At 35.1% G+C, this 26822-nt stretch overlaps 1 protein-coding gene across 1 annotated transcript in view; it reads right to left on the minus strand.

The window, feature by feature from the left end:
* Window positions 1-26822, minus strand: part of KIF6 (kinesin family member 6) — a 158308-nt gene that overhangs the window by 108566 nt on the left and 22920 nt on the right. The window contains 4 exon segments of the mRNA XM_055725880.1: window positions 989-1075; window positions 5341-5484; window positions 10504-10710; window positions 20096-20225. Of these exon segments, the coding sequence (XP_055581855.1) occupies window positions 989-1075; window positions 5341-5484; window positions 10504-10710; window positions 20096-20225 (568 nt within the window).

Raw genomic sequence — 26822 nt, forward strand, 5'->3', positions numbered from 1 at the left:
CTTTGATATACAGCATGCAACCTAGCTGATCCAGTAGCTATCATTATCTGCAACACTATGTTGAATTAATCAGTCCCTAATAGGTGTACTTATTATTTACAAAGGAAAGAAATTTCCCAGGTAATGCAGAAAATTACATTAAATAAACTAACAAAGACCTTAATATAGTAGAATTTACCACTACAGAGCACAGTTTCAAACAGATCTGGTATGTAACAAGCTAGAAGCATATAAAATCTTTCACAGGAAAGACTAATCCAATACTAAAAATAAAATGCATTTTTGTCATGCACATTAAAAGAAGAAACTTGTTTTCTTTATGTGGCACTGCTTTGTGCTTTACCAATGTGGATTATTACCTCTATTCTCTGCACTTCCTAAACCTCTAACCCATTCTGCAGAGCTCCTCTGCTGCTCTTTGGGATGCGAACATCAGCCTAATGCTTCAATATGGAAATCCTATTTTTGCATCTCATTTACGTGTCTTCCTTTTTTCCTAATGGTAACTTTACAGAGTTCTTTCTTCCTAGCTAAAATATTCCTTTGACCAATCTCAATGAAGGGCTGTGTCTGTATGTTTCTTAACTTTTTAATACTAATTGTTTCAGTGCAGTAGCATGCTACCTTCAAGGGACTAGCAGATTTTTTATGAGCTTTAGGGACATCCAGTTATCTGTGACTATGATTTACAAACTAACACCCTAAAAGAAGCAGCACAAAGATGATAATGAAAGTGACCATTGCTCCTCAGACGCCTTAAGAGCTGAGAAAGCCTTTAGAGGTTTTATAAAGGTCCATTCAATTATAATTATGTCCAAAAGAAAAATATAAAAATAGTAGTTATTTTATAGAAAAATTTGGAACATGAATCTAAAAACTATTTAATGGGATGATTCAGTATAAAATTCTCAGCATCCATTTGACTGTTATTGTTTACTAAAACTTTAAACAAGCAATCTCCTTTCCTCTGCTCCCAGACAACTCTTACCAATCTAGGGTCAATTTCTTCATTAAGAACTGCTTCATTCTTAATAAGAGCAACTCGTTGTGCAAATCTGCAGGTTGATATAGATTCCTGGAAGAAAAAACAAAACAAAAAAAAAAAGAGAGAGGAAAAAAAAATTTCAGTTAGCTTTGCACCAGGTAAGTCAGACAGACCGCTAATTAAGACAGCAAACTAAGTTTTTATTTTTTGTATATTTTACAGACATTTCACATTCTAAACCAACAATATTCAAGGGAAATTATGTTAGTATATGAATGACAGTGACATATAGAACTGACAAATCGTAGTACATGTTCTATTGACCCAGTCAATCCCCTGATCAACTGTGTTTCAAATGAGTCCCCAGCTGGCAATAAAGGATAAGGCAGCCATACTACTCAGAACATAAAATCTTTTGAATTATGAGAAAAAGAGAAAATTAACTAAGACCCCTTTTTTAGTGAAAATGGGACTAGAGAAGTGTATGTAAAAGAAGCTGGGAAAAAAGATGAAGAAGGGAAGAGAGGAAGTCCAGGATAAATAAGAAAGAAACTGGGAGATTTGGAACTAGAAGGCATATAGGAGAACTATGATACCAGATAAAAAAAACAAACTGTCAGATGAGCTAAAGTGGGGCACAGGAAGAGATGAAGGAATTAAAAAAAAAAAAAAAATTATACAATACTGAGTTGTGGAGAAAACTCCGTGACAACCAGTGTATACTCCCATCTAGGGCACAGAATAAATTTGAGGATCCCTAAGTATTGTTCCCTCCTTAGAGATCAGCTGATACAGAAGTTCTCTTGCAGGGTCTGGCATGTATCTAACGAATCAAAAGCTAGCAACTGTTCTCAGTTAGCTCAAATTAAAAAATACCATTCAGGAGTCTTAGAAATTCTAGTGATAAACTGTATTACAAAATTTTCTGAGATGCTTAAATCTGCATTTAAAATGTAAGAATGTACATATAACCCCTACATTAAGAGAACTTTACTACTGTTATAAACTTGTATTTCAGAATCAAGGTCATATCTTCAGTTTTCAGTCCTCCAACATATTAAAATACTAATTTAAACATATGCTAATATACTCTTTTTTTTCCACAGGGCTTCTGCCTTTTTTCAGTCCTTGGAGGGGTGGTATCTGAATTAGCTACGTAATGAAAGATACTAGGGTTTATTGCCAAATATATAAATGTAGAATCAAATAAGTCTTCAAGGAAAGGGAAGGAAGACCTTACAACTGAGAGAGCTACACACAGTCTTAGCTGGACTCTACCTTTGCCTCTGCTGTACAGTTTCTGTGCCATGATGATGTGATTTTAAATAAGTTCTATACATATATTAAGTACAATTATATGTACAATACATACATAATTTTCCACCAGATCACTTTGCCCTGCTTAGTGTGAACCATATGTTAAATTAATGAGTAGCTAATGTTCAATGTGTAAGCTTCTGCTATATTTATTCTATGCCATCAAAATTATAATCAAAGCTGACAGCTACTAATTTCCTAACAACTTTTTCTGCCATGCTTATTAGTACAGTACCTGAAGGTTTCACAGAAATTAATCAATTAACTCTCCAGGTATTGCTTTGCTGCAAGTATGTGGAATGACTACACTTAACGGAAGGGAAACTGAAGTCAAAAGTACCAAAAAAAAAAAGATATTTGATTATTGTCATTTCATGATCATCTGTTCAAAACAGCTTCCATTCAGCTTCAGTTACAGCTATAATAATTAATGTATCTACAATTCAGAATCAAGATCTTTCAAGCACTCCGCAAAACTAACACAAAAAATGCAATGTAGGTGATGTAAGAAATTGTATACAACCCTGGTAGAAGTAGGATTATAATCTAGTTCTCTAGGATAACATTCTGTTTGTGCTTTTCAGATGAGTGGCCTTTCTTACTTTGAATTCTCTGCTTCATTGCTTTCATTGCAAGAGACAAAGCTAGGTCCTTAAGAAAGTAGCTTTTACTATACAATTTCAGCTCCTACTGGGGGGGGGGCAATTCTATCTCATGCTTCCTTTGTGAATGAAACATATACCCAATGGAAAAAAGCAAGCAGACAAGCAAACCAAACATAATTATGCATAGTGACTCACAAAACTCCAAATTATATTTATGCAGCTATCCTAATTCTGACATTTTTTAATGTTTAGTAATTGACTTAACATCTGTCTTAATATTATACCAGCTTTTGGGGAGCAGGGAAGGGATTTTGTGAAGGTCTGTTGTGTAGATGGTATATGTTAAAGCAAGAACATGAAAACTGTCAGTAGCCTACTCTGTATAATTGCTTGGGATAAATGCTCCCAAAATACAAAACCTAGATTGCAGTGTGAGATACATACACCTGATGAATCGATATACAAAAGAGTGCCTATCCCACAGAGCCTAAAAAAATTCATTAACAAACTTACAGAGACGTATTTGTAACCAGCCATCATGCTTGCATAATTACATGTTTACAAGTCTGAACTATCTGTTTTCATTTAACAGCAAAGTCCATTTTCTCAAGAAAAAAAATTCAACTAGATGAAGTACAGTTTTAGTATAATGTTTTCCGCTGTATTTCAGAACAGTCTTGGGCTTAATAGGTGTTTTTCCCTTGTTTATTCACATTAGAATGTTTTGATGTTATGAAAAACCAGGAAACAGATTATAAATGGTTTTAAGCAGGGTTCTATGTATTCATATTGCAATGTATTTTAGAATAGAACAGAATAAACTATATCAGTTGGAAGGGACCTACAACAATCATCTGGTCCAACTGCTCAACCACTTCAGGGCTGACCAAAACCTAAAGCATGTTAGTAAGAGCATTGTCCAAATGCCTCTTAAGCACTGACAGGCTTGGGGCATTGACAGCCTCTCTAGGAAGCCTGTTCCAGTGTTTGTCCACCCTCTTAGTAAAGAAATGCTTCCTAATGTCCTGTCTGAATCTCCTCCAATGCAGCTTTGAACCATTATCACACATCCTGTCACCAGATTCCAGGGAGAAGAGATCAGCACCTGCCTTTCCACTTCCCCTCCCCAAGAAGCTGTAGAGAGCAAGGTCACCGCCCCTCAGCCTCCTTTTCTCCAAACTAGACAAGCCCAAAGTCCTTAGCCGCTCCTCAAAGGATGTGCCTTCCAGCTCTTCACCAGCTTTGTTGTCCTCCTCTGGATGCATTCAAGGACCTTCATGTCCGTAAATTGAGGGGCCCAGAACTGCACACAGCACTGAAGGTGAGGCCGCACCAACACTGAATACTGTGGTGTAATCCTCTCATTTGACCGGCTACTTGTGCTGTTTGATGCACCCCAGGATGTGGTTTGCCCCGGCTGCCAGGGCACCCTGCTGACTCTGCTGACTGAGCCTGCTGGCGAGCAGCACCCCAGATCTTTCTGCATGGCTGCTCTCCAGCTACTCCTCCCCCAACTTACACTTGTGATCAGCATTACTTCCTGGGTACAGAATCTGGCATTCAGACTCATTAAATTTCATCCCATTAATCATAGCCCAATGCTTCAATCTGTGCAGATCCCTCTGCAATGCCTCCTGCCCCTCAAGAGAGTCAACAGCATCTCCCAGTTTGTTATCATCAGCAAACTTGCTGATGGTGCATTAAGCTCCTGCATCCAGATCACTGATAAATGTATTAAACAGAACTGGCCCTAGGATTGAACCCTGAGGAACACCGCTGGTGACCAGTCACCAGCAGATGTAGCCCCATTCACTACAGCCCTTTGATAAACATTACAGCTCTTCTGGCAAACAAAGAGAAGAAAACATCCCTACATATAGTTCCAGGGCAGGAAATTCGTGAAGGGAGACAAAAGTATTCAAAACATTTCGAAAAACCCCAAATCACCCCACTCCCTCTTCCTGCCAGCGAACTCTCCAGTTGTCTACCATACTCAAAGAAATCGTGCCTCTAAAGAAGTCTACAGAAATTCTGCCAAGGCTTTCAGTGTGATCTATAGCCTACTTACAGATCTTGCCAATATGTCCTGTGAAAAAATCCTTGGTAATGCATTTTTATAACTCAAAGATGTATTCATCAAGAAAACAGTAAATAAATAAATAAAAGTTATTACTAGGTAGGTGCAAGTTGTTTCCCAGCTGCTCCTTGACTCAAGATTATCTAGAAAAAAGCACATTTCCTAAAGGATTTGTCTACATCTTACTGCGATTTCCACTGATAAAGTCATATCCTGGAAATAAAGTTAAAGTATTTTCATTTAAGGATAAGTATGAAAGTTTACACACTTGAATTGCAAACTGTAATAAAAGCCAAAAGAGCCAAAAGATCTTTAGAGAAGTGAAAACATTTTTGCTGAAAATAGAAATAGCATACATCAATGTTTCTTTTGTCTATAGAGAGTGTTGCTATCATGGTAGTCATGCAGTTTCCTCCCAAACTGTCTCTTAGCACTGAGGTCATCATAGAATTTCGGTAAGGAATGTGGGACCGGTTTTTCTCTGCAACAGCAATTATTACCTGAAACAATAGTAAAAATGGAAAATACTTTTAAATTTACATGTCTATTCATGATTGACAGGTAAAAAGAACTTCTGATACAACAAAACTATGCTTATATACACAGTTAGCTGCAAACCCACTGATTTTATTGAAGTAATTTCAACTTAAATTTCAGTGTGTTTATATGTCTTTGTAGGAGCTGGACCTGAAAGACCAAATAAATTTAATTTTATCATACCTTCACTTTACAGCCTCTCAGCTAAGTGGAAACTGAACACAATAAACTAAAAAGCACAGACTTTCCTAAGACACAGAAACTTACTGAAAATCTTCCTTGTATTTTTTTCTATCATAATAATAAAGTATGGGTAGTATTAAAGTAAAAACTTCCTTAATATTTGCTAAAGCATGTATTCAAAATTAGAGACCTTAAAGCACGTGATTCTTAAAAGGTTCTGTATTTATTTCCTAGAAAATGTCTTGAAAAGTAAAACACAAATAAAAGGGTGCATGATTACAATGTACTGCTGGAAAGAAATAATTCAGTTTAGAATATATAAGCCCTGGCCAAAAAGGAAATGGTACACCTACTATTCTCATTTTCCCTTCTCAGCTGTTTACATTATGGGACCTAATTATTATTAAATAAAAAGCTAGATTACCTCATGATCTGTTGTGATATAAAAGATTTGAACTGTTATCTGGCCAAGGACTGTACTGAAAAACTGTACCTATATGAGTTGTGTAAGCTATTCTAAATGGTTGGGAGCTATTTTTCCTTTAATAAATGTTACACACCAGCATATATTTTGTTTATGCTACACTTAAGAAAATAGTTAATTTAGAAAATTTAGTATCAACTTTTTTGTTGGTACTAGTTTCTCTTAATGGTCTTCAGAAAGATAAAATTTCTTATTACTTTAAATCTTACACTGGCAGCCCTGAGAGGGACAAATGCATAATATGAAAATTACTATCTTGTAAAGGAAACTGGAAACCCATTCCTGGATCAAGGTTTTCAAATCTCATTTATTACAACTTTTTAGATGGAAATACATTGTATCTCTGGTAGTTTATAATATTGCATAAAAAACTCATAGTAGTCTAGCATATACTTTAATAAGCACATTCTCAGTCTCTGCCACATAGAGACTACGATCTGGATAGACAAGATAGGAAAAGAGACAGAGGGAAGATATGTTATTTCCATTAAAAATGGGAACTGTGTTACAGAAAAGCTACTTGTTTCTGAAGTTCATGCCGGAAGTCTGTAGCCCAGGTAGAATCTGAAGCCTCCCACACTGGCACTGAAAGGCTGGGACCAGTTCTCATGACGCAGAAGCCACTGTACTGTCATGTGACAGACTCACATAACACAGAAGATGATGGTTTTAAGTCCCTTTAGTAAAACCTCACCTAAACCACTAAATCAATCTCTACAATCCAATCAAGGAATCTTGAACAGAAAGAGGAGAAATCTGAAGGAGAGGGAAATCATGTTCTTTCACAAAGTGACAGAGACCACCTGTACATGATCTGAACCTGGATCTACTAACAGAAAACCCCAACTGTGATAATCAGAAAATTGTCTCACTCAAAGGTGTTATTATCCTTTCGATATTAAAAAAAAAAAAAAAGAAAAAAAAGATTTGGACTTTGGTTTGGACAACATATGCTTGTCTCCAGTATTTGCTACAGGTCTTGCTGGAAATAATTCACCAAAACACAGATAATTTTATGATTATCTGATTTGCTAATCAGAAAAAAATGCAGGTGTTTGACTTCAAATTATTGAAAATTTCCTGTTTTCTCTGTTACTGTAACGTCAGTATATGTTCATTAGGAAATAAAACCAGAAAATTATGTTTTCTATAGGATGTGAATAAATCTAGGATTTGATGGCTGGCAGTGATTTCAAATTTTATTAGCAAAAACTCTGGTAGGTGTGGGTAGCAATCATTCACTAACAAATAAAATCTTCCAGCATCCCCCAAATGGAGCATTTGTTAAAATAACAGTTAATGGGCATATTCATCACAGCAGCGGGAACATTGTATTCTGCTATTTTGGGGCAATACATATAATTTTAATTCCACTATAGTGTCAAATCATGTGGCTGTGTCACTGTTAATTTATAACTCTAAATTTGGTCCACGATGCCCTATGTTGTTTATCACAAGGGAGCATCTACACGTATACAAAAATCCCACAGTTGTAATTCCAGAACATGCTACTACATCTTACAGACAACAAAAACTACCCTGATATGGTAGTAGGGACTTTTAAGAGTACCTATGCATCACATTGCTGTGGACACTAAAACTGAACTGTACCTACTGCCATCAGCTACATCACACTGTCTCAACTTCAATTTGCTCTAGTTGGTCCCTTCTCCCAGGTAACAAGTGACAGGACAAGAGGAAACAGTCTCAAATTATGCTTGGGGGGGGTTTAGATGGGATATCAGGAAAAATCTCTTCACTGAAAAGGTGGTGAAGCATTGGAACAGGCTGCCCAGGGAGGTGGTGGAATCACCATCCCTGGAGGTGTTTAAAAACCACGTAGATGCAGGGCTTAGAGACATGGTTTAGTGATGATTTGGCAGTCATGAGTTAACGGTTGGACTTTATGATCTCAAAGGTCTTTGCCAACCTAAATGATTCTACAATTCTAAGCTGATTTGGAGGAATCCTTGCACTTTAATATTAGACACTGTAAGGTCAGGATTGAACGGTACAATTGCCACTGAAGAAAAACTTATTTTCAACCATCTTCAGTGGTCTTTTATTCAGTATTAGAAAACATTTTTATTACCAATACACAATCCCAGACAGAACCCAATGTGCTGTCTCCAACTTTATTCTAAACTAAGTTAGAACTTGCATTGCAAAACTAATATTTTCTGCTTCTACAGCACTCCAAACATATCTCAAAACAGACAACACTGATTATTAAATTCAACCTCACAGAAGCTCATGCAATGTTGCATTATAAATACATAAAATCATACAGTAAATAAGAAGGATCCTGAGCATAATCTGTATGATTCTGAAGAGGTCCATTGTAAAAGCACTTATCCTTATGACTTCCCTTAAGTACAAATGAAATATGGACATTTTACTTCAAGGCAAAATTTAAACAAATGGGGGGTATAAAGAAATATCAGCATAATAGTAAATAACTGATTGCCACCTTTTGTGACAAGCTTTTTTTGACAGATGAAATACCTCTGATCATAGTTTAAATGAAATTTAAGAGATTTGTTCTTGTTAACAGAAAAACAGACAACACAAAAATGAAGAATATTCTTCCCAGTAAGTGGAACAGTCAGTTATATTTCCCAATCATAATATTGAAGAATTTTCAATTATAGACACACACAAAATTTTATGTTTTAATGGGTTTCCTCAACTGTAAATTTTACTAAATAACACATATACTGGAGTATAAATTAAAAGGGACAAATCTGAATACTGCACTTAATCATGTTATCCTCCCCCCACCCCCTGCCCCTTATTTCTCCCATGAAATGACTTGATATATATATATACAACTTGATATTGTTGTATATAAAATTTTTTAAAGAAGCCTTAGGAAAAAATCATGTAGTCTCCAGCAGAATTCCAAAAAATAACAAATTTCTGGCAACAGGAACAGTGTTTACTGTGCTGTGAAAACAGTATTATGTATTCAATCTTAGAAGGAACTTAATTTCTCTCACAGGTGTGAAGTCTGAAATCCACACTTGAAAATCATCAATGATTGCAACTTAATAGAGCAACATCCATAAAAAAGATTTAACTGATTTTCAAGTGTTTCTTAACCTTGCTTGGTGTTTTATAGCATCACAGCAGATAAGGGAGACATAAATGTAATGTGCACTGACTTTTTGTAAATAAGCATAAATGTCTTTTAGCAATGCCACAAATACTAAGCCAAAAAGAAATACCTGAAAGGAATGCTATCAAAACCAGAAAATACCCATAAACCTGGTGAAAAGAATATATACTCGAAAAGAAGTTATCGGTGAGCGTGAACTGCCTTCACCATGATACCACAACCACAAAAATTATGAGGATGCTAAGATTCACATCTTATTTTTCTAATAGTGAAATGAAAATGATTGTATCAGATCAGTGGAGGAAAGATAATACAAAACACTCAATTATAATTATTATTAACAACAATAATAATTATTACACTGTTAACCAACTCCCTACTGAAATGTTTCATCTTTAGTTTCCATTCACCAGCACTATCCTAACCCGTCTTTTTTTTCTTAAAAAAAAAAAAAAAAAAAAAAGTAAGACTAGTCAGGATTAATTTACTCTCTCAATATTTGCCTTTTCCAAAGAGGAAAACTAAAAAGCAACAGTGAAAGGAGGATAGGGAGTTTAGTACACCTTAAATAAACAGGCTAAAACTTTTTCAGCCATAACAGCTGAATGATATAGATTTGTGGAGATTTATTACTATTATTGCAGCTGTATCTATGAGTCCTACTACTATAAAACCAGTTATGGTAGTTAATCCATAAATACATTAACAAATGCAACTCCTGTCTCAAAGAGGCTGAAGATTCACATTGGTAGAGGAATAAAACAACACATGAGAGAAAAGACTAATATTTTATCATATTACAATCCTTAAACTACATACAACTAATCAATTTAGTTCAATGATTCTTGAGTGATACATCCTGACCCCAGCCATGGAAGGGGAAGATCACAAAGGACATTTTTAGCAGAAATATAGCTGCAATCTTGTAAATATCTTTACTATTTCAAATTTAACAAGAAAACTATTTTTGAAATACAACCCTGTATACTTGCTATAACTTCACTGTTTAATTGTTAAGCTTTTCCCAAATTAAAATATGTTACTGCAAATGAAGATCTATCAACTCAATCATTTTAAAAACCTGCAATATCTATCCTAAAACTAAGTGAATATTGGAATCAAGATTTACAAAACATTGCACATTGGTAAACAGGAATGTAGTAAAGGGAGAAATATTTCAATCTATTCCAATTTTACCTGTTCTAAATAATGCAACGACCGGTTGATATATTTGGCTTCTGTTAATAAGTGACCTCCAACTCCAGTCTTTGCAACACGCTCTGATCCAGCAAGGTCTACTAAGTGTAACTTGGAGCGTCTGATAGTTGCAGATCCAGGTTCTTTGCTGGAGATGTGAATAGTAAAAATGCAGTGAGATCGGGTTGAGGCTTGATTCATTGGCGTCTACAACAAAAGGAAAGGAAGAGTATGCAATGTTCATTTAATAAATAAATTTAGCTTTTCACAGCTAAATACTCTGGCAATTGAAATCACCTATAAATTTTTTTAGCTATCGTACATGTGATAAATATGCAAGCAGAACCCAGAAGGATTTACCTGGCACTCATGTTCTAGCCATATACTTAGATAACTTTAATCTGGACAAATTGTACAGCAAGCAACCAAGTACCTATCCTTCTTCCAAGATACTCTAACAGTGAATACATCAGCAAAGCAGCTAGCCTTACTATGCTGACGAACACTAGAAAAGGGTGCCTTAACTGCAGGGAAAGCTAATAATTCCTGATCTCCAAGCGGTTATCAATTTTCCCATTGGTAAGCCCACTTTTAATTTTTTTTTTCTTTCAAGATAGCCACCAGAGTAACTAAGACTAGGACTTTCTATAAGGCTTTAGACTTTCACATTTTCATTACTTTTATGAAAAAATTTAACTTGGCAAAATCGGTGTCAGAATTTTATGTGGCATGACAGAGTTTTCATTAAAAGTTTGGCTTTAAATACAACTATTTGGAATACCTACTGCCATACTTTCTTAACTAGATGCATGGAAAGTCTTGGTCAATTTTTAGAGATGCTCAGCTTTAGTATGACTTCAGTGGTGGTCCCAATATATTTGAAATGCCAAACAGAAAATTTTGCAAACCTCTCAGATATTTAATTTTAGATTTCAAATGACCACATGTTATCACACATACACCCTTTTTTTCTCTTAAGCATCTAAAAAACTCTTGAAGCATCTAAAGCTTCTTTCATTTAGTTATATCAAGCTGCTGTTGGAAACTAAAACCTAAAAGAATCCTTTACTATCCTCATTTTATAAATAGCTAAAGCTTTAGAATATAGATTATAGGAGATTATAGGTATACCATACAAACGGTATTTTTATTTGTAACAGGTATGATTACATTGTTATCAGGACATAAATACCTGACTTGAAGAAAAATAGGGCAGTGAAATAAATTACTAAATATTATTGAGCTAGCACCTAAATCTATACTTACTTCTAGCTGTTTAAAAAGACAAAACATTCCTGGCTAAATTGTATACATTAATCTCATCTTTATTTTATTCCTCTTTTATTCTAGAGTAATTATTTATCTAGGCATACCCTGTGATTCAGACTAAATATACCAACATATTGGGTTTTTGCTTTTCCACAGCCTGCTATTGTATGAAACATTCTAGATGTTAAAATAGCCAGCTCATTGCAGGTGTTGAAGGTGGTATCTTGTTAATCCAGAAAGGACAACTCTTAACAGAAAGACTGCAACCAGGAATAACATGAACAGCTATTAACTTGTGGCTGAATTGTCTCCCCTTCAGTTTCCCAGTATTTTTTCCAGCCTTTATAGTGCCAGCCCAACTAAACTGTTTTTGGGAACTGATTCAGTTCAACAGAGGAAAAAAAAAAATAATAATCTGCAAACCATAGATATTTAGCCTGGACCAGTTTCCCAATTAAGCCATAGCATAGCTGTAGAAAGCAGTTCTGCTAGAATAATTGAAAAGGGCCGCATACAGGGTGTGAACAAGTAGGTGGTGTGCAGGAACAGCGTACACTTGTAGTTAGTTGTTCATGAAAATTCTGTAATGAAGTTACAGCCTTAGCACCATTTTATTTTTGGGCTGCTTTAACTAATAAAGCCAAGCTCAGAGGGAGAGAGAGAAGAGTTTTCATCATTAGTTTATACAGATGAGGAATTTTGGAATAATATAGGTAAACCACTGGCTCTGCTTAACTGCCTTGTTTCTAAGGATCATTTCACAATCCTGTGAAATGAGCATCAGAGTGCAGTTACATGCTATGCTGTCTTCAGAAGCAAAGCTGAACAAATGGAGGGGCAGTGAGTTGCAGCATGGGAAACAGGCTCCAGGAAAGGTGTCAAGCAAGAAAACACTCCCAATCATATTTTAAATGCAGTTATACTAAGAAAAAATTATATGCTGTTAAAATGTATTTTATTAAGCAATTCTGATTCCATGAATAATGAGAGCCAGCTTCACTCATTTTACTAGGAGAGCTATAATTTTACTGCTTGCAGCTCTGAGAAGCAGGACAGGATGTTTTATTTTTCCAGCTCAAAATCCACAACAGAATGAGTATTTAAGGACATTCTTCTCAACACAATTGATATTTGAGGACATTTTGCACTACAGTCATGGTATCAGTCACACTATACTGCAGATAAGTCTAAGACAGATTGAATATAAATACAGGTCCAGGTATGGAAGCATAAAGTAAAGGTTGCTATGCAACAAAACCTCAAGTATTTCAAAATGTGCTTTTAGTTACACCTGTTTAAACCCAACAGAGGGGAAAGAAAAATCAAAGGAAAAAGAAAAAAATAAAATAGTTTTAGGACTCTGAGTTCCAAAATCTTAGGGCAATATTTGACCTATTAGGTCTTTATTGTCTATTATATACTAGCCACAGCTTGGTTTTACATGTTCCAGGGAGATGTTGCTGGACTGGTCATTAGAAATCCCATTGCTTTTCTCTCCACAGCTTCTTTTTTTCATGTAAAATGAATGAAGATGATTTGGAAATCATTGCCTAGAATACCAAACTGCTATTTTTATAAAGACCATACACCAATAAATACAGAGTCAATACACCAATACTCCTTTTTTACAATATGATTCTATCTTCACTTTGCAGTTCCCATATGTAGAAAGCTTATTAGAACTCTTGCAGAAAGAGTAAAGCAATAAAAAGTTAAACTGTTGAATGGGATGTGATCATGAAATGTTAATTGCAGTCATAATCCCCCACACTTTGCTACTTTTACCACACAAGTAGATGCAAAGCACACAGCAACAGAAATGACAACTTGTCAGCATCCTCAGTCCAAAAATCAGCCTTTTTGTTTGTTTGTTTGCTATCTTACATATACAATTTCAGAGTATCATTATTCAGCTGTTCAGAAAGTTTGAAAACTGAAAACAAACACAATTTTCTAGACAGTGTCGGCAAGCCTACTAAAAGGGTCCTTTAGTAGCTTTCAGAGTTCATTTTGGCTTTGTTTAGCAGTATCCAAACCATATGTATATGAAATCATCCTCACACTAATTTGATGTGATGAAGTAAAAAAAGAAAGAAGGGAGTGGCCTGGCTCTCAGCAGATGGTTGCTATTGTGCAAGTTATATATAGAACAACTGATGAGCTGCAGTTACTTACAAAGAAATAATTTTTTCCAGGAATTCTGTGACATCATAAACCACATAAGCAGATTTCAGATGCTTTGTGATATCACATGAACACTACAAAGGAATTAATGCCAGGTTATCTGTTGCTGCCCATTATATGTCATGGTAAGAGAGGAATTCACTAACATTTCTTTCAGGATCATGATCTGGTAAAGCATCAATGATTTGTTTGATCTTAGAAAATATGTACAAGAGATATTTCAAGCTATGCAACCCAGTCTCCTTTTTCTCCAGGACCAGGATATACCTGCGTTCGCTGAAATAAAAACTATATGGAAGCTTTGTGACTTACACCATTAAATCCATTCACACAACAGTTGCAAGAAGGTGGTTTCTACTTAAATGAGAAGCTGCAGCACAGCTATACTGCAAGAAGCATCCAAGTCAGATGTTTCTGTCAAGGAATATAAGGTCATGAAAGGTCAAAAAACTCACTGGAGACTAAGTTATAGATCTAAATCTGAGTGTTGTCTATCCTAAATCAACAAAACACTGCAGGAGTTCCTCCCTGTACAAGAATTTATATATTTCCTAAATCCTTTATTTGTTGAAGCTGCTATTAAAAATGTTTTTACTAAGAATCGCCAGAAATAGGCTGCTACTGGTTTAAGTAGAGTTCTTAATAATTGAGGACTTAAGAAGGAGAAAGTTTCTTAATTAGGAGAAAAACATATAAAAAGCTGTTTGAAAATCACCATTAGACTAAGAGAAGCTGCTACTATCTGGGAGAATAGTGTGTTGATTATGGCTGCCAAATAAATTCAGAGAAAATGCATGGAAGAGTTCAGAACAGCTGGGACAAAAAGAATTCACAGGTGATAAATGCAGTCAGTCAGCCCATATTGCAAACCATCTCCACTTGGCAGTTTATACAGTTCCAGTGGAATCTTTCTTCTTTGAATCAAAACATTTGGACATCAGAAGAACATGATTTTCCTGTATGAGTGAGTTAGTGACTAGCCAAGGCATAAATGAAGAAAGGCTGATTCCGAATGTTTCCATTTTTTTTAGAGAATGTCTATGTGAAAAAGTGCAGAATTTTGTTTTCAGATGGGTTTTTCCTCTGAAGCTTTTTTCACTTTTAAATCTTTTAAGAAGGTCAAGGGAAAAGAGAAAAGCACTGCTATGAGCCACGGCTGATATCAAATTGATTTTCTCCAGTCTCAAGCTACAATCAGATGGATGGATACCTCTAGGAAGAAGTTCTGACAGCTCCTGTCATTTCACTGTTCAGATGGTAAGAAAAGTGTTCTTGTGTCCTACACCAATGATAATAAAGGAATATAACACAGTTTGTTTCTCTGGCTGAAACTCATCCTTAGAATAATCTGGTGCTTTCACATTGTTGGTTTATAGCACAGAACATCGTAAGTCTCTGCAAGGCTCAGGGAGCAGTTGTTGAGAAACAGTGGATATATCTGTTTAATTAATATAAACTCCAACATCTCCAACAGAATGATGCTATCTAAGTTGAAGAATAAGAAGTTCCTGCCTTTACATGTAGTAGATCAGTTAGACTTTAATACATCTTTAGCTTCCTTCCTGATTAATATGGTACAAGTGAAGGGGCTCTTCAGGTGTACTTAGGTACATTTGATACAGTTGAAATTGCAAACTTATTGTTAAAAAAAAATATAAGGATCAGAATAGGTGCAATCTGACACTTTCCTGATTTCTAAAAGCAATATATCTTTCGATATTTACTACAAGTACAGTTTCACAGTTAGACCATGCTAACTGAGGTAACTTCTAAAGTAACTAATATTCCCTGATGAGGACATTATTAAACTCTAGATTATACAATGCCTTTATCCACATAAATCCCAAAGTGCTTTAAGGACTATTCAAAGTAGTACATATGACCAGTGATTGTTTTACCACACACAGAAGTGAAAGCACCTGTGCTGAAATGATGATGCCTTTGGTGTTAATAATACTACAGAACAGGTTTGTCAGGGTGGAAATAAATTAACAGTTGACACCAATGAGCAACCTAGGAAAGCAGAAAGTTGTAATCTATTCTGGAATGCAGCTCTAACATGGATAACATGCCTTTTTGCCAAAAGTGCCATTTAATCTTATATGTTCACACATTCAAATCTTATTTTTCATATTTCATTCAAGAAAAAAATGCATTCAAACACTACCAGTGGCTTTCTAAATATATTCAAGAGAATACAAATGGACAATAAAAATAAATACAGAGGGAATGAGTCCAATTCAGAGGTCACAAGTCAGTCCCCACAACTATCTTTAGATGTTTAAAAGTTTCATTCTTTCTTGAAATAAACATATTCAAGCATTGCCAAAAGCTTACTGCTTGCCCCATGTGTTCCTGAAACATTTGAAATGATGGAGCAAATACTGTGTAGTATGCACAGTCTTCCGAATTTAAACAATGCAGTACTATATGTATAAAACCACGCACATTTACTTTCTAATTAAAATGAAGCAATTTTTCATTAAAGGAAAAACAAATGCTAACTATACATGCAACTGCAGTGTTCAGACCTACCAATCTCATATAAAGATATTATACATTTTTGAAATGGATGCATGGCCTTGGGACACTACTAGGTCTCCCTTACTCTGCTATTTTAAGAGAAATACTAAAAAACGTACCAAGAATTCTTTAAATTGCAGAGATTCAGACATATTATTTCAAAGGACAGTGATCACAAGAATTTAGAAAAGACCACTTCAGCTTAAGACATATTAGTTGTATATCTACCAAAATACAATGTTTTGTGAACACAACCTAAATGGCCACTTATTTCTGTACATGTGGTTTTTTAGATGCTGCTGCTACTATGTGTCATATGTGCAAATTAGATTTTGAAATCCTTTGTTTGTATGTGAGATACCTAAACCATAAAGTTGGTTTAAAAAGATTAAAATATAAATATTAAATTCAGATTACTTTATATAATCTGTTGCTGAAATTCTTATGCATTCAAATGTAACAAGAAACTGTTTTATGGGAAAAACAAACAAGGAAACAAAAATACATGCTTTAGAGTTGGAAGAGCTGCCAACAAAGAAATCTGCTTTTAGGGTTTGCTTTCTGCCTATTTCTCCCTGGCAAAACATAAGAAACAAAAACTTCCTATTTGGATTTTTACATTATGAAGTATTTGTGCACAGATGTATCCCATCTTGCCATTTCTACAACCTGTAGTAAGGTCAAAACTAGAGGAAAGGATCGGTCCTATATTGACTTATAAACCAATCCTGCACAAATTAGATTAGCTTCCTCTTTTTTTCCTTCTTATGAGCTATATAATTATGTGTGGGAAAGAAGTATTCAGTTATAAACGTCCCCTTAGGTTACGACATTTAATGAATGAATGTAGGCTACAGAATACTTCTGCTATTATGATCACTTTCTTTACAGCATAGTCAGTGGTGCAGCCCTCAAATCAAGTTAGGCTTCACTAGCAGAGGCATTGCAGAAATTAAACTGTCATTTTATTTTCAAAATGGTCCTGCAGCTCTTCAAAGAGGGCTTATCTCAGGGGTACAGCATTAGAATGCGATTTTAGAGGCCATGGATTTCATATATGATCCATGACAGTCGTCTTAGTTTTCCCATAGCCAAACTCCTCACCATTAAAAAAGATGAATCAAGCATTTCTTTAACTTTCTTCTCTATTTACATTTATCCATCTTCTGTCTTTTTCTTTAAAGTTTACTTAAATAGGATCCTAATCTTTTTTGAGGTCAGGAAGTGTTATCATAATTCAATAAGGTTTAAAAACATGGATCTCTGGAGAAGAAGCTATCATTGATGTTGTATATCCTCTTCCCTAGACCTCTGCATTAACGTCTCATTTCTGCAAACACTATTTTCTCATTCTGAGAAGTCATCATATAAAGTACCACAGTCACCTAAAGCCAAAAATGCCAGATGATAATGATAAATTCTGTAATGTCTAAAAGGAAGCAGCGCTCAGTAAGCTTATTGAACTGTACTACAATGAACCTGCTGCAATTGCAAAGAAACAATGTATGAGATAACTACATACACATAACATCTACAATAATATACACCTCATATGAAGTATTTGGAATAATATTAGCATTCAGGCTAAGCAAAGTAAATATTACTGCAATAGGTAGTAGTTATTCCAAGGAAGTATTCTCTGCATTTTTTTCTTTTCAGTACTCTTTGTTAAAGACCTATTAAACAGTACTTTTATAGTGTTCATATAACAAAAAACTCCTGCTGTGGCAAAAGCAGCAAAGCAACAATGGCATGCCATTTGCTAACCCAAGACACACAGATTAACGAATTCTCTGCTATTGGGGTCCCAAACATTCTCGTGTCTATTCTTATGCTTTCTTGCAAGTACTAGCATGCCCCAAATAAAACTACCAAGTTGCAGATTAAAAAATAAGCTAAAGGAGTTTTTTCTTTACACAACACAGTTAAATCATGGAACTTTGTGTCACATGAGATTTCATGATAAAAATTTGCTGAAGCTAAAAAAAGCACCTGGGCAAATTCATGTAAAGAAAAATACAACAGAGGTTATTAGCTATAAATAGTCTGAAACACAAACTAATGAAGGTTAGGAGTTAGCTTTTTAAAAAAACAATATTATTTACTTGGTTTTTCTTTTACTCTTCTCTATATATTTGCTATTGGCCATTGTTCAAAATAGGAAACTGCAGCAGACATATCTTTGGTCTGACCCATTAAGAATATTCTTTTAGTTTTACTGAGAATTACTTCATCTTGACCTTTAATGACTTACCATCTTCATTAGTCTTGCTATTTGTTCATGACTTTCAGTGTTTGAGATATATTTTCTCTTTAGGCAACATCTTCCAAATATGTAATACAATTGCCCTTTACAATTGCTGATTTATGACCCTGTCAGCCAGCAGCACAATATTCTTTAAATATTCTCATTTTCACACACAGGTCCTCTAAACTGATCAGAGATATGTTGAAGACCTTTCTCCATGCAATAAACTTTCTTTTTCTGTTCTCATTACCAACTGTCATGATAGGTCTTCAGGCTTTTGAACTCTATGTTATCTTTTTGTGTCCTCTATTACACTTTTTCAAGTTCCTCTCCTCTATAAATTGTATATTTTTTTCCATTTCAATATCATCAAATGGTTCCTTGCCTCAACATTTGTATTTACTAACAGCCCTTAAGTACAGCTTACTTATCTCTTGCCTTAACATCTTTCTGCCTCTCAAAATGTCACTGCTGAAATAGTCTCCTTGAGAAAGAGAGTTTTTGGGCTATTTATATTTTCTGAATCAAATGCTTCTTCCTCTGTGCCCAGGTGTACATTGCCAACCAGCAGGAACAGAGAGCTACCTGACTATTTCTTATACTTAAATGTTTTTCCCCTCATTGATGTATTATTTATCTTCTTGGTCAGTGGAAGAAACCCACAAATCTCTGTAATAGAATTAGCTTGTTGTAGTAAAGATACATTGACAGTGCTCCCATTATACAGTACACTTCTTATATTTACATTGTATTTTCTAGTATGAAGATAAGGGGGGGGAACCCTACAGATTCTGAATATGGAAACATTTAATTTGAATTTTCCAGAATCAGTTAAAACACCCTTGTCTTTGCAAATTGGTAAATATTTGTTTTGAATTTGCCGTGTACTACCATTTGGTTTTTTACACATAACACCACATCTTTATGCAATAAGAATTAAAAAAAGGGGGACTGCTAACTCTTACAGCAACTCCTTCAAAGGCAATTTAGTACTTCTGTGGGAATGTTTGACAATGCTTTGTAAGGATATGTTTTCTAATCTTTGCATGTGTATGTATGTTGATACATGCTATATTCAAAAGTAAGCATATGGTTTATGTGAAAAATTTCCCCCCACTATTTTAAATTGCAGTAAATTATGACATAAACAACCAGCAGATTCACTAAGGAAAAACAGAAAGCTCTTTGCAAAGTGAAAACTATCATCAGAGAAATGCTTATTTAATTTCACTGTGGAAATACACTCAGAAAGAAGATACATACTCCTTTATCTCCAAGGACTTCCAAAATATAAATCTCAGAGTGGAAAAGCTTATGACCATTTTAACTGTGGTGGTGCTAACTAAGATTTGCAGCAGCAATTCTCACCTCAGCAATCATTCTGTTGGTGTCTCCCAAGAAGAGTAGGTTTAAAGCTTCCTCTTCACTGGTTGCTTCCTGAAGAGACAAGTTTTTCAGATGAATGTTCTGGTCAGGATCTTCCATTATTACGACTTTTCTACATGACAAAAAACCCAACAACAAACACCAAGTCAAAAATTAAAATTAGAGTTGTAAAGCAATCTTTGTTCCATACTTCCATTTTGATTGTGCCTAAAAGGTGACACATAAAACCCAAAACCAATTATAAAAGAACTAGAAACATACGTAAATAATACACATTAAAGGAAGTGGTTTGGTTTTTTTTACCTCTGTCACTATCTTTTTATTCCTTTATTATAAGCCTCCACTTAGTAAAGAAATATATAAAATCTATAACCTAGGAAAAGCTTGTTGTTTTTTTTTTTAATGATATAGTAAAATCTCAAGAGCAAGAGGTGAAATGAATGATCACAAACAAATAACAAGTAAAAGGTTTTTTTGCCATTACCACAGCTGTTTAAGCACAAATGGTATATAAACCATACCATATCCTTGATAAACAAATAGGCATGGCCTATTTCAGAATCAACACACCTGTAGCCAAAATGTTTGTAATAACACTTGTCAAGATTATTTCTCTTGTCATTCTTCTCAAATGGTAATAACTACAAATATAAATTATCCCTTTCTTAAATTAAAAGCAAGCAGATTTTCTTCTTTTCTTTCAAATTCTAAAAACAGAATGATTTTATCTGTTTTCACTGAGGTTACAAATGCTCTTAGTTGTACTGCTTTAAGACTTAAAATTCAGAAAAAGAACATTACATGGCAGTACCAAGGACATGGTAAAAAACTCCAGGAGAGCTACTAAATATTACTGAAACTCCTTTCCACTTCTTTAAATAGCACTTTTACATAAGATTTTTTTTCTTTTGATTAAGTGACTGAGAGTTAAACTTTATTGGCTTTACTGAGTAGCCATTAGGGTCTCCTCTGTTAGGACATACTGTAGTACCCAACATGGAAGCCAAGTAGTTGCATCACTGGATTTGGAGAACTGTCAGAGTGAGGAATCTGTTAAAACTGAGGTACACTAATTTTGAGGATGAATGACATGTTCTTCAGGGTGAATTACATGTTCTGTGACAACTTATAACAAGAAAATTAGAACTTTTTAAAGTTAGAAGTTCTTTAAAAAACACTTTCCCGCTTGTAAGTATAGATAATACTTTATATATATGTATACACATATATATATGTATTTGTGTGTGCATATATATACATACACACTTCCCCCCCATATTCCTCAAGGTTAACCACAAGAGGGAGTATGGGGCTTGAGATTTTCTCTCTAGATAGTCCTTGCATGTTAATTACTCCAAGCTGCTTTAAAACCAGGCTGGTTCAGTTATGTTCTGCTTTGCTCGTCTTTTTTTCTCCAAAGCTGACAGAATCAAATTGAGCAGCTAAGCAGCCTTCCGTTGTATTACTCTTAAGTAATAGAGAAGTAGTTCACACTCTGATGGTCAAAACATTGGAATGGATATACAGAAATTGAATACATTGCAATACACTCACTATTTTCAAGAAAAAAACACATGTAAAGTTACACAAAATGCTTCTTTAGTAGTCATAATTTTTTTTTTCAAGTATGATTGCCTCCCACTTATAGCCCTATTTTTGTGTGGCAAGGTAATAGAGAACTAGTACAGTCCCCCATCCAGAGCATAAACCCAAAAGCATAACTCTGCTCTCATATAACAATGTTTTGATAATGTCAACTTGAATTCTGTCTGCAATCCCATCTGTACATGCATCACATGCTAAAGCCCAGAGTGGTTCTGATTACGTTGTAATGCTTTGAATAATTTTAATATTTTGAAATTGCACAGTAAGCATTGTCTATCTCTTTTCTAGTTTAGGAAAACAATGCTTTTTTACTATGCACACTTGGCACAATATTTAAACTCCTAAAGATATTTTCAGACTACATATTGACCAATGGTTATAAATAATTTCCAGACAAGGAAGGTATTAGTTTGGACAAAAAGTTCTGGAAGATTATTGTCTTGGAAAGGAGACAGTGGGGACATCACAAACCACTGGCAGCCTCCTATACAGTGGCTTTGCAGCTGTTAGGAGGATTTCCAGATGGAAGTCTAAATTTGCACATCTTGAGAGGCATCTGTCAAAACTTCCTCAGAAAGACATGTTCCTAAACAACAAAACGATTTATTTTATAGTGCTAATAAAGTTACTGTACAATATTATAATACATTTCTATAGAATGTTCTCTGTATTAGTGAAATTTTTACATTTCATAGCCCAAACTTGGATCTTGGAATGGAAAAGCTCAGTTGAGTTATCCATAATGACTGAAAGAAGGCAGAGACAAGGTTTGGTTTTCTTTATAAACAAAGAATCTTTTCCATTTGGCTTAATGGATGGAATTTGTAGCTGACTAGGAAACCTGTAGGATGGGATCAGCCTTTTTTATACTGTTATTAACTCAAGTCCTTCCCTGCATCATCTGAGCTGCTGCCATTAATGCAAGGGAGCCTTACAAACTAAATGCTTTGATTTATGAAATTTCTGTTAGTAGCAATCAATGAAGTTAAAGCTTCCTTTGATTAATTAATATAATCTCATTCATTTGTGTAATATAAAAAATAAAAACTTAAATATTTTAGAAAAAAAATGCCAATTTGAAAAATCAAGTTTCCTATGATGATAACTGTCTCTAGGGTTTAAAACTGAAGAAATTAAACTTTATAAACATTTAAAAATTAATCATAATGATGTAAAAAAATAACATATGAGGATACATACCTTCTATGACAACACGTTAGCAGGATATAGTGATACTACTTCAGCATGAGTAGACCATACAGCCAATAATAAATTTAGGAAAAGGATAAAAGAGAAAAGCAGCAAGCATGCATCTAGGAGTCTGTCCCAAAGAACAGGATAAACTAATAGATAATTATAGCTAATCTTTATGTAAAGTTGCAAGGAGCTTTAGGTTATAAGGAAGAATGATCAAGATCATAATTTTATGTATCATCCAAAAAAAAAAAAAAACAACCAACCCCAAAAAACTTTCAGACACATAGGTCTCGGAGTACCACATCAGAGGACAAAGTCAACAGTGATTCAAGAGGCAAAGTTTACAAAGCAAATTCACAGTTATTTAACTACCAGCACAGCTTTCAACAGCACAAAGACCTGATTTTCAAGTATAGACCTAGAGCATAATCTCCTTAGCTTGTGAGACATGGCAGAACTACGAGATAAGTAAGTATTGGTGCGGACTGTACTCCTGACACATCATATTGTGATAGGAAATCCTTCCCACTGTCTCCAACAAATTCAACATGTGAGACAGGAAAAACAGTTTGCTTGTTCTATACTTTATGGACACAGGAGTGTATTGATACTGACTGAGAGACTGTTGCACATTTAGGAGTTAGGATTCACATAATGGTTAACCTGAGCAGGTGCAGCTTGTGCTGTGCTTTCAGACCCGTATGGTGCTATAGGATGAATTCAGCCAGGTCATTACAACAAAGAGCCTGCAGGCAACTCCCACCTGTCATCACACCACCTGCCGCAAGAAGTTCTAATGAGAACACCTTTTAGAAATGGACCTGTTTTCTTGTAAGGAAATAATATAATAGCTCAAATGACTAAAAGGGAGACTTTCTCTCCACAGACAGGGTTTGTGCTGCTCTGCACAGTATACTGCGATGAAATCTAAAATCCATTCAGGCTCCATCCAATACTGCTGTTCAATGCAGGGTGCCCAGTATCTGGCAGGACACAAGATTTACTTGCCATCTATATTCCTTTTCTTAAACTGTCTTAAGCAGTTACCTTATTAACTTATTTGTCATCAGGCATTTCTTACAGAGATCCAGAAAGAGGCCCTGCACTGTCTTTCTCTCCCCTCTCATCCTACCATGCAGAACAAGGAATCAGAACTGAAACAATGAGATTGGTGGTTCATGTACAAGCAAAACATGTAAGAACTGTTAGAATTTGCAGGCAACTGCAATGATCTTACAAAAAAAAAGTCTGATATTCAAAAGTAAAACTGCCTTGAACTGCACAGCAATAACCTGAACTGAATTAATGTACTCATCTGATGCCTTTAGAGAAGTCACCTTAGGAAAGTTTCAGTGACTTCCTACTGTTTTTTAGGAAACAAATCAACATAAAAACTGGATGGGAATAAATAATATATAATGTATGGTGAAGGTATTTTACACATTTAAATTTGTTTGAACTATAATAAACAAAATCTTTGAAGAAATGATTCAGAACAATTTTCAGTTGTCCCCCCATTAACAAACAGGAAAGCTTAAATTTACAAATATTTGTATTCTCCTAATCTTTAGTATTCAGTACTTCCCCCCCCCCCCCCCCCCTTTGTTAAGCAGCACAGGAATTACTATACTAGTGGCTTTAACTTTGCATGTCAGTAGTTCACTAACTCTTAAAGCCCTTGGAGGGCAGTGCAGAAACGGAAAACCGTAAACTCATTTGATGTAGTTAACCAATATTCAGTTACAGATATTTTGGGTTTTTTTAAAGTTAATATATTTGACACTGACCCCATGAAACACAACAGTTCTAAATGTTACAAATATATATTGATATAGGTATCATTGTTGATGTTTGCAGTTAATTGGCTCTTCGCTAAAAGTGTCTTCCTTTTGTGGAATTGAGTTCATTAATCTATAGTTCAAATAAACTTCTGAAACATAAGCTGGGAGTGAGTTCTCAGAAGATTCAATACAAATTAGCTAGGGTTTCTTTTCTTTTAAAAGTCAGGCAGCATCACACTAAAACTTGTATGTTTCCCTAGGAAAGAGGACTTTACAGAATCTTCACACAAAAATGGGGAATCATTTATGTTGGATGGAAGTTTAGATTACATTTTCTCCTGGTCACATCACTCCTGATTAATGGTTGAGCTTCCTGTGAAGCAGCTCCTTGTTGTGATTTCAGCTGGGATAGAGTTAATTTTCTTCTTAGTAGCTAGGGCAGTGCTGTGTTTTGGATTTAGTGTGAGAATATTGTTGATAACACACTGATGGTTTTAGTTGCTGCTAAGTGGTGTTTATATTAAGTCGAGGACTTCTCAGTTTCTCAGGCTCTGCCAGCAAGAAGGCTGAAGGAACACAAGAAATTGGGAGGGGACACAGCCAGGACAGCTGACCCAAACTAGCCAAAGGGATATTCCATACCACTGAACACTGTGCTGAGTATATAAGCTGGGGGAGGAGAAAGGAAGGTGAGGACGTTTGGAGTTATGGTGTTTGTCTTCCCAAGCCACTGTTATGTGTGACGGAGCCCTGCTTTCCTAGAGATGGCTGAACATCTGCCTGCCAATGGAAAGCAGTAAATGAATTCTTTGTTTTGCTTTGCCTGCATGCATGGCTTTTGCTTTACCTAATAAACTGTCTTTATCTCAGCCCATGAGGTTTCTCACTTTTACTCTTCTGACCCTCTCCCCCATCCCACTGTGGGGGGAGTAAGCGAGTGGCTGTGCGGTGCTTAGTTGCCAGCTGGGGTCAAACCACAACAGTCCTCAACTACGGCAGTTTAAAGGCTGACAATTTAAGATAAAATAGCATTAATTTTAGTTTGCTTTCACATGCAAGAATGTCACCTGCCACAGTTCAGACAGGTAAAGCAGTAACTTATTTGTTGTCCTGACTTTATCTATGACTAACGATTCTATAATCTCAGTCTTTATTTTTGTGTTATTGCTCAATGCCAAGGAAATTCTTAATTTTTGTACTGCCAGGTTATAACTAGAGTGAAATTTGTTTGATTCAGTATCATGGAATTATATAAATTACAAATACACTGTAAAACAGAAAACCTGTTGGAGAAGAAAGCCTCTTGCACAACTGCAGAGCAAATCTAAAGAGCTTCAGAATAATTTTCCTGATTTGAGCAGTCCTGCAAATCTTTTATGGAAACAAGAGATGGCAGTAAGAATTCAAATAGTCTTCTAGCAGCTGTGTTTTAAAGAAATAGTTTTATACTTCTTGCATGTTTGAAAACAATCATAATTTCCTTGTATAAACACGGAACTCTCTACAGCTACAACCAGAATTAGATTGTCAATATTAAATTCAATTGTTGCATTCTAACAAGTAAGATTCTTCAAACATATTTGTACTTGCATATGCTGTGCTTTGGCTACAGTGTCACAAAATTAAAACACTGTCAGCTTTGCATAAGCAAAACAATTACAATTGTAAACTAAGGCACATTGTATTTGAAGCATTAAGGTATATCAGATTATATCTTCTTTGGGCCACATAATACTATTACAAGTAAACATCATGAAAACAGGTTCTTTTCCTGTAAAAATAAATGTTCAATGGGATTCCAACCCCAAACTTAGTTGATGCATAAATATCTGTACCTATTAGAAACATGATCCACATATAAATCAATATGTATACATATATCTACATATGCATACATAAACAATTATGTAATTCTATATATGAATCTATACACATTTAGATATATAGATACATGAACTACATTCACACATTTGTCAGGAATTTATTTCCAGAAGTTAGTGATTTTTTGTGAAAGCCTCTTCCTTTCTCATCTGGCAGACTCTAATGAAATGATTCAGCAGTATTAAGATGAAAATTTAATAGTCTGCTGCAGAGGTCCTCAAACTACAGCCCGTGGGCCAGATACA

The sequence above is a fragment of the Falco cherrug genome, chromosome 13 (assembly GCF_023634085.1).
Source record: "Falco cherrug isolate bFalChe1 chromosome 13, bFalChe1.pri, whole genome shotgun sequence".
NCBI classification, from domain to species: Eukaryota; Metazoa; Chordata; class Aves; order Falconiformes; family Falconidae; genus Falco; species Falco cherrug.